Source organism: Diceros bicornis, chromosome 4 (genome assembly GCF_020826845.1).
Source record: "Diceros bicornis minor isolate mBicDic1 chromosome 4, mDicBic1.mat.cur, whole genome shotgun sequence".
NCBI lineage: Eukaryota > Metazoa > Chordata > Mammalia > Perissodactyla > Rhinocerotidae > Diceros > Diceros bicornis.
The window spans coordinates 64,618,592-64,627,437 of NC_080743.1; the positions used below are offsets into that span (position 1 = coordinate 64,618,592).

Below are 8,846 nucleotides of genomic sequence, written 5' to 3' on the forward strand. Positions count from 1 at the left end.
GGCTTCCTACCCGGATACTTGCCAGACAAAGGGCTGTGCCAACAGCATGGCCCACCCTCTTGCAGTGGCTGAGAGGCTGTGCTGGCTGGGGGAGGGGGCCCAGCCAGAAGCACCAGGCAGGACTGCCCAATTCCCGGGGTAGGTGAGGGCTCCATCTCCCTGTGGACACTGCCCACATACCCTGCATTATGGCTCCTAGCCCAAGGGCAGCCCAAGGACAGTGAGGGTCTGTCCCTTCTCAACCCCAACCTACCCTCACCTAAACCAAGGGAGAAAGAGGATGGGGAAGGAAATCGAAGATGGGGTGAGATTGCAACCTTTCATCTTAAAGCCCTCCCCCGGTACCAGTTATTGCACTCCTCATATTCCTCCCTCCCCAGCAGCGGGCTCAGTGGCCCAGACACAGCCAGAGTCCATTGAAAAAAGACAGAATTCTTTATTTAAATCAGCAAACTCAGATTCTTCAAGCCCCAGTCCACAGTGGGCAGCCCTCCCTCCCCTGTCCCCTCACCCCCACCCCTTAGCCACAGCGAGGGGAATGGAAAATGAGAAGCCAAGAGGGCCTCTGCCAGGGCAGGCGGCCGCAGATGTGTGGCGAGCGCAGTCCAGCTGTGGCTGGGGTGGCAGCTGCCACAGGCCCCTCCTTATAAATTAAGTCCCTGCAGCCACAGCTGTGGGCGAGGCATCTCTGTGGAAGGAAGGCCAGAAGGCAGCATCCCCGACCCCCAGCCAAGGAATGGATTGCGAGCACAGAGCTCGGGGGAAGAGAGGCCAGAGGGAAAGAGAAGAGGTATGGTAGGGAGGGTCAGGCCCCCAAATTTTGGTCCCAGGGGAAAGGAAGAGGCCATTGGTCCAGTTTTGGTAGGTTTGGAGAAGGGAATGTATTAGTAAGCACGGGGGAGAGGCTGCCATTGGGCACTCCCAGAAGAGACAGGCCAGGCCAGGCCCCCACCCTAGCAGAGGGGAGCTTGAGAACTCCAGGGGCTCTCAGGGAATGTCACTGCTAAAATATATATATATATTAACCATTCACAGGAGGGCAGGGGCAGGGCTGGGGGGCAGGATCAGAGGATCTGGCGTGGCATTCCGTAGCCGGTCATGCCTGCCTGAGATGCCCCGCGGTTGGTGCCCATCTGTAACCCAATCACATTCTTGCCCTCTTGCAGCTGGTTGTCTGAGAAGTTCCGAGGGTTCTCCTTGGACTTTCTGGATGGAAAGAAAGCGCTGGTTAGGAGGAGGGTGTTGGCTGCCCCAGTAAATGTCTTCCCTAGAAGAACACAGGCTTTGCTGTGGGCTCAAGTGCTGGCACCAGCTGTGCCCTTGAGAGCCTTGAACTCTCTGAAGCCACCTCCTTATCAAAAGGGACAGTCCCTTGCCATCCTGGGAGAATTGTGAGGGTGAAGTGAGACGAGGAATGTGAAAGTGCTTTGTAAAGGGCCGGCTGCTACAGTGCATCATCGTTTCCTAGGGACCGGAATGGGCGGGGTCACCGCGCCTGCCCTGGGCTGGGCTGGGCTGCCCCGGCAATACTCACTTAGGAAACCAGTTGGGATCCCCAGAGAAAAGCCCATCGTCCCGGGCTACCGCCAGCCCACCCAGGTTCATCAGCGTCCGCTGCACACAGGCCATGTTCTTTCCTGGGAAGGAGAAGGGGTCGTGTTGGCCTCAGCAGGGCTGGGGTCCTGGACGCCAGGGTTCCACCTCCATCACTAAGTTAGCAGGCCCAGCTTCCTAATTCTTTCACTCTTCATCCCCATACCCTCTCCATCCCAACCCCCAACATGGCCAACTGCCCCACAGAACACACACATATACACCCCTCTTCATCCTCAGGTGCCAGAAACCTGTCCATTCTCCCCAGTCACAATAGCCTAGCCCCATCTCTGATCTTCTGGATGACAGCACACAGACCCTGGCCCACCTTCCCAGAGGTCCACAGTCTGGAAGATGTCAGTGGTGTTGATGCCGTAGCGCTCAGCTGCTTGCAGGAACTGAGAGATCTGCTCCATCTGCTTGAAGGCCATGGTGGAGGCCTGGATCTTCTTCACTGGGGCCTGCCCCTCGGGGTACAGTCCGTTAATGAGCTCACACAGCACCTGGGTGAGGACGGCAGGTGTGCAGAGGTGAGGCCATGCCTACCGCAGATCACAGTGAACCAGAGGTTCCTCTCCTAGCTACAGAAAGCTCCAACTCCACCTGGAGTGAGACTCAGGTTCCTTCCCACCCAGCCCCCTGCCTCGAGCCCAGAGTGAAAACGCGGCTCTTCCAGTATCACTGGCTGGAGTGCACCTCCCACAGTTCTGTCCTTAGAGCTGTTCTTCCTTGTGTCACCCAGGGCCTTCTGCTGCAGGGGAGGCACATTCACCCTCACCCTTCACTCACTGGGAGGGAGGAAAGCATGGGGCGTCTGCATGATGAAGATATTCGGGCTCAGGAAGAAGTTGGGACGGGTGTGCCCTCAGTTCTTCAGGTGAAACAATCCGCGGTCCCCCAAACCCAGCCCCGCTCTCCCGGCACTTCCAGTCAGAGGGGCCCAGCTCTCACCGTGCCATCTTTGAGCCAGTTCTGGAAGTTCTCACGCCCAGGCTGGGGCCGGCCCACATCCTTGCGGCACTGGGTGGTGATCCACTGGATCAAGATCTGCTCCAGGTCTGCATCGTATTGTTTCTCAATCTTCTGCTGCACCTCCCGGCTCAGGCCATAGGCAGGACCCCTGTTGGCCATTCTGAAGGGCGGTGGTGGCTGTGGGGAGCTGGGGAGAGGACACACCCAGGCCTGTGGTCAGCACTCTGCAGCCTGTGGGGTGGGGGGTTCTGCCTGCAGAGACACACACCATATCCCCAGGGTGGGACCCAGAGGTAACAGCGGCCAAATGAGGGGAATCTCACCTTGACCCCTGGACATGGGCTAGAAAAGCACTGCTCAGAACTCTATGAGGTGTTAAGGGGCCACACAGGCCATCTGTGGGTGCCCCTACCTCTATGACAGGCAATCCGTTTATTACACTGAGGCTTCCCATTCGATTTCATTTGAATGGTTCCACTACTAGAATGAAGTATCAAACCCACTGGAATAGAATATGGAGTAAATGAGGCCAAGATGGGGTTCAGCTCCTCATTTGAGGTAGTCAGCTTTAGCAAAGGCAAAGTGGTCATTCTAACCCCAACCCTGCTTTTTACAGCCCTGGGGAGCAGAGTGATTTGGGGAGAGCAGGAAGAATATGGAGTGGTTTGGGAAACCTATGCCAGGAGCTAGAGGACTGGATGGATCTACCCTCAATCAGCCACTGGGTTTTAATTGAGCACCTACTATTTGTGCTAGGGATTGTGGGAGAGACAGAAGTCCTTGGTCCTAAAGTCACCCACAGTGCCATCAGAGAGACATAGTGAGCAAACAGGAACGCATAAGGTTGTACATGACGAATCCTAAACTGCACAGTCAGACCACAGGAATTCAGAGAAGCGTATGGGATGAAGCAGCCTGGAGGGTTTCCTGGAAGAGGTAGATCTGAGTAGGCCCTTAGATTTCAGCAGGCAAAAGGAACTTCCCACGAGGAACCAGGCAATAAAAACAAATTCTACTTTCCTTTCTAGATAGATGCTGTGGTAGACAGAATAATGCACCCCCCCCAAAGGTGTCTGTGTCCTAATTCCTAGAACCTGTGACCATTACCTTACATGGCAAAAAGGGACTTTCCAGCTGTGATTGAATTAAGGATCTTGAGATGGGGAGAGTGCCCTGGATCACCCAGGTGAGCCCAGGGTACTCACAACAAGAGCCCTTATAAGCGAAAGAGGGAGGCTGGCGAGTCCGAGTGGGAGAAGTAAGAAGGAAGCAGAGGTTGAAGTGACACGGGGCCAGGAACCAAGCAATGCAGGCGGCCTCTAGAAGCTGGAGAAGGCAAGGAAACGGATTCTCCCCTAAAACCCGCAGAAGGAACGCAGCCCTGCCGACACCTCTGTTGGGGTCTCTATAACTGTAAGATATTAAATGTGTGTTGCTTTAAGTCACTAAGTTTATAGTAACTTGTTACAGCAGGAATAAGGAACTAAAACAGGACCCTTGGGTGGTATTTTTAGGGAAACCTGGGAAGAGAGGGTGGGTGGGGAAATACACAGGAGGGTTTCTTTAAGTTAGTTTGAGGACTTTGGTTAGGAAGAACTGCGTGGTTTCCCGACTGCTGGCCTGAGCTGGCAGCACCTCATAGCGAGCAGTCTGTCCCCACCCACCACCTCACTGCCTCGGTCCCTCACCCAGGGGCCTGTGGAGCAAGTCCTGGGAATGCTACGGATGCCAAGGGGGAGCCAGGACCAGAGAAGGGACAGGACCCCATTTCCTGCCCCCATCCTCTCCCTGGATGGGCTCTTGTTTCTGCTCTGAAATACAGCTAGCTCTCGGTGGCTCATAAAAGAGGATTCCCCCAGCACGGGCACCTGTGTTCAAGGAGAGGAAAGGGACACACTTTTTCTCCCCACATCTGGCTCCAGGCCAGGTCAGACTTAAGGGATGAAGTCACTCTGGCTCCCTCTCTCCCACACACCCCAGATTAAACAATCCCACCACCCATTCCGTGAACCTCGGGGATTGGCCTCAGTACAAGCAGCCAGGCCACAGGGGCAGCAGCTGCCTCAAACCTCCTCACACCCCTCAGCCCCAGTGTTGTGTGTCTCAGGCCAGTCCCCTCCCCCACACTCCAACATGGCTGCTCCTTTCTACTCCAGCTTATCGAGCTGCACATTTCCGGCAGAGATCCTCCTCATAAATGTTATTTTTAAACCTCATTAAGAGCAACCCACCCTCAACTTCCCCCAGCCAGAAAGCCAGGGCAGATAAATGTCAGTCTGGGTCTTGACCTACACCACCAGCCACAAACACACTCAGCTGGGGGAGAGCAGGCGGGTCCAGGGGCTGAGGCCTGTGGAGAGAGGGAGGCAAGATACCCTCCCTCCTCCAGCCTAGCCACCACTCAGGCTATGTAAGTCTGTGATCCCTGACACACGGGTGGGGCTGGGAGACTTGGTAGAAAAGCAAGGGGGTTAGGGGCTGCTGCCACCAGTAAGCCCCTTTCCCAGCCCAATGTCCAGGCCTCTCTTCTGCGAGTAGCTCCACTACGGTCACCTGGACCTCAGGGCTGTTTCTCCACGTAGCCAAGTGGCCTGAGGCCCAGGGAACACGATGGCCCAGGGAAAGAAAAGGCAGGAGAATGATTAACCTGGACACCAGGGTTAGGAGCGGAGAGCAAGCCGGAAACCTGACCCTCCCAGTGTCCCCCATGGGCAGGATAGACTTGGCCTCCCAGACCCATCTCTGGGAGCTGGGTGGATGCTGAGTGCCCCTTCCCAACTCTGGGGCTTGCACACAGCTGGCAGTGTCACAGCCTCCAGATGCAGTGTCTCGGCTCCACTCTGGGGCCATTGCTCTAGAGACCTGAGGTGCCAGAGCCAAAGGGCGGAGCTCTGGGAAGGGCCGGCCCAGCCAGGCCCAGCCAGCCAGCAGCTGTTTCTTCTCCCCACCCCCATGGGCGGGTGAGAGCTGATGGGCTGAGGCTGCTGGAGCTGGAGCCGGCATGGCCCACCCTAGTGCCACCAGGGGACCATCCCCTGCCCTCCCTCAAAGGAAGGGAAAACAGCCAGTTGCCTGCTGGGGTGGGAAGAAGCTGTGTGGAAGATGCCCAGAGCTGAGGATTCAAAGGGAAGACGACAGCAGAACAACTTGGGGGGTGGGTTGGCTGTGAGTAACCTAACCTCCAGCAGGAGCTGTGGGAACAGCCCTCACCCCCACCCACAAGGTTACAATAGTCAGGGAAGGGGGAGGGGCCACAAAAGGCACTCCAGCCCTCAGCCCCACCCAGACCCTGGGCTGGAAGCTTACCTCACCCCACCCCACCCCACACCATGCCAATGCCAAAGAAAAGACAGACGACAGAGTGGGGGTGGGAGGATTTGAAGGTTTGTGGCTGCGGCGTTTAATTGGGAAGACAAAGGGACTCTCCATTCATTGTGCTGACAGGACTCAGGGGAACTTCCCAACTCAGAATTGGGATTAAGACTATTCTGAACCGGCGAAATGCCACAGGGAGCAGGCAGAAGCAAGGATGGTGGGAGACCCATGATTAAGGGGCCACCTGGGGCAGCCCCCTCACCATCAACAGTAAGTGAGCAGAAGAGCAAGCTGAAACTACACAAACAGGAAGCCACAAGGCTTGTGCAGGAGGAGGGGTGGGGGGGGCGTTGCCATGGCTTCTGTGTACCAAACACAGGAACGGGGCAGGGTGGGGGCAATCAGGCAGAAACATCCACTCAGCACACACCAAATAGTCAGGAGGCTCTGAGCCCCGAGGGCAGAGGTGGGATCCCTGGGGAAGGGCCCCTCCCACACCCCCGCAGCGGATCTCAGGTATAACCAGATGCAGGGGATTCCCCAAGGAGGCAGCTGTGGAGGGCATGGAAGGCATTTGGTGGAGACAGAAAGTTATAACCTTTGGGGTACAGAAGTAAATGGTTCAGGAGAAGAAGAAATGCTCTGGGAATGGAAGGTATGTTCTGAGCTAGAGAGCCCCATACCTGAAAATCCTGGAGGAGAAGGGATGGGGTGAATAAAGGATTAGAGGCCTATCCCCAGGGGGCAGAAGAGGGACTGGGCGATGGAGCGAGAGAGGGGGCATTGCAGTTGGACGAAGACTATTTGTTGGTTCTGGAAAGGTAGGGCCTGGCTGGCCCCATCCTACCTTCGCTTCCTCTGCAGTTTTAAGTCTTCCCCATGGACCAGGAAGGAGAAATTGGGAGGGGGGTTGGAGATGGGGAGCTGTCCCTCTGTCTGGTGCTCTGGAGTCAAACAGAGAATGAGGGAGGGCCCACCCAGCCACAGGTCTCCTCCTACACCGATCTCCACACAGGTCCATCCTCACTTCCACCCCTCTTCTTTCTGCTCACAGCCCCTCTTCTTTCTGCTCACAGATACTACGTTCTCCCAGAACTTTCCCGCGATGGGCTCCAGGAGGCCTGCAGAGCGAGGGAAGGCGGCAGTCCACTTCCGGTCCTGCTGGTCCGGCCCCCTCAGCCGACCCCCCTCGCCACACCCTGTGCCGTTACTGCGGGATGAGTCACCCACCGCCCGCCGCTGGGGTGACGCAGTGGTCTGGGCAGTCCTCCCGTCCGCCCGCCCGCTGCCACCACCGGCTTTCCCAGCAGCAGGGGGCACGGAGTGGGAGCATCGGCTCGCGTAGGGGCAGGAGGGCTTGGAAAGCAGCCATCCCTGCCCAACACCACCTCACAGAAGCAGGGCACCTCGGGGCGCAGTCAGGACTGCAGGCTCCCAGATGCTTGAGGTCAGGGGGCTCTCCTGGAGGCGACTGCAGCTTCAACTCCCAGCCCGAACCGAGGAAGGCGAGGCCACTGTGGGACCCGCGCACGGAGCCCCCTCGCCCCGGCCCGTTACCCCGAGGCCCCAGGAAAATGAGCTGGCAGGAGGAGGAACAGAAAAGCCGGCCTCGGGGACGCAGAGGGCAGGTAGCACCCACACGTGCTCCTGGATCCAGGAAGTGAAAGGTCGCGCGGGAAGCCCGGCAGCGCGGAGCTGGCCCAGGGCGGGCGCCGGGACCCTGCACGCGCGACACTCCGGGCCAGCCAGCTAATCCCCGACGCCCTCCTTTCCTCACCCCGTCGAGGACCCTGGGCTGGAGCCGGCAGGTGGGGCGTAGTCCCTGAGTCCTTGCTGCGGACGGACGCCCCGTCTATGCACCCGCAAGGCTCGCCTGACCTCATTGCCCAACAATGCCGGGTCAGGGTTCGGGTACAGGACAGCACAGGGCGGGGCAGAGAAGTCATCGAACCTTGGCCTCCAAGCCCCTGATCCTCAAGCTCACTGCAGAAAGTCGCAAACACGGGGTTTTTGCTTTCCAGAGACCATGCACATACCCCCCACTCCCGGCCCCTCCCGCCTGCTCACCGTTCACGGGGGCAGGAGAGCTGCTCACTCCGGCAGGGGCTGCAGCGGCGAGTGGTGCGCCCGGGCTGGGCCGGGGGTTTTCAGCGGCTCCCGCCTCAGACGGGGCGGACCAGGGGCGGGGCAAGGACCGAGAGGGTTTAAAGGCGCCGCAGCGCAGATGCAGAGGGCAGTGCTTACCACAGAGGGGCGGTGGGCTAGAACGTGGGTTAAAGGATCTGGGGAGTCTGGGCGCACAGGGCCGCGGCAGTGGTCTCCACCCATGAGAACCTTATTCCCCACCCCAGAGCCCAGAAGCCTGTGCCCCGCTGGGAAACTTGCCGCCTAGGTTAGCTCAAGACTGTGGGCGTGTTTATGTGGGAAGAAGCCTTTTGTTTAAAAAGCATGGTTGGGGGCCAGCCCCAGTGGCCTAGTGGTTAAGTTCTGCGCGCAGGGTTCCGTTACTGGGGGCGGACCTACACCACCCGTCTGTCAGTGGCCGTGCTGTGGTGACCGCTGTCATACAAAAAAAAAAAAAGAGGAAGATTGGCAGCGGATGTTAGCTCAGGGCAAATCTTCCTCAGCAAAAAAAAAGGGTGGTTGGGTAAACAGAGGCATAGGAAGACCCTTCCCCCACAACTGACTAGGGTGTGACAGGACTTGCACATGCAGGCTGGGACAGCACCCTCACATGGTCTTGGTCGTCACCTACTTCAAGCCTGGGCAAGGATTAACAGTGAGGTCATTGCTTGCCCTGGGCCCAAGGGGCATGATCCTTGTGGAGACCCAGGGTTCAGACCTGCCTTCTCTCCCCTTCATCTCCTCCCCCGTCATCTTCTCCTCTATGACCTGGCATCTCTTCTTAATCCTGGAGGGATCTGAAGAGGAGGCCTCAGCGGAGCAGGAGGCTGGCATTCTGTCTC

The 8,846-nt window shown here is 57.9% G+C and overlaps 1 protein-coding gene across 1 annotated transcript; it reads right to left on the reverse strand.

Annotated features, from left to right (window-relative positions):
* Positions 1-416: 416 nt before the first annotated feature.
* Positions 417-7,953, reverse strand: TAGLN2 (transgelin 2). The gene is made up of 5 exons (XM_058539554.1): positions 7,948-7,953; positions 2,545-2,752; positions 1,922-2,096; positions 1,535-1,637; positions 417-1,206 (listed from the first exon to the last, which is right to left on the reverse strand). The coding sequence occupies exons 2-5, from the start codon at positions 2,722-2,724 to the stop codon at positions 1,065-1,067; spliced, it is 600 nt and encodes a 199-aa protein (XP_058395537.1). The 5' UTR covers positions 2,725-2,752; positions 7,948-7,953; the 3' UTR covers positions 417-1,064.
* Positions 7,954-8,846: the final 893 nt, after the last annotated feature.

Excerpts from the sequence above, each read along its gene's own strand:
- TAGLN2 (XM_058539554.1), bottom strand. The coding sequence starts at position 2,724 with ATGGCCAACAGGGGTCCTGCCTATGGCCTGAGCCGGGAGGTGCAGCAG. Across the intron at positions 1,638-1,921 it reads GACTGTGGACCTCTGGGAAG|GAAAGAACATGGCCTGTGTG; the intron begins GTGGGCCAGGGT and ends TCTCCTTCCCAG. Across the intron at positions 1,207-1,534 it reads GATCCCAACTGGTTTCCTAA|AAAGTCCAAGGAGAACCCTC; the intron begins GTGAGTATTGCC and ends CTTTCCATCCAG.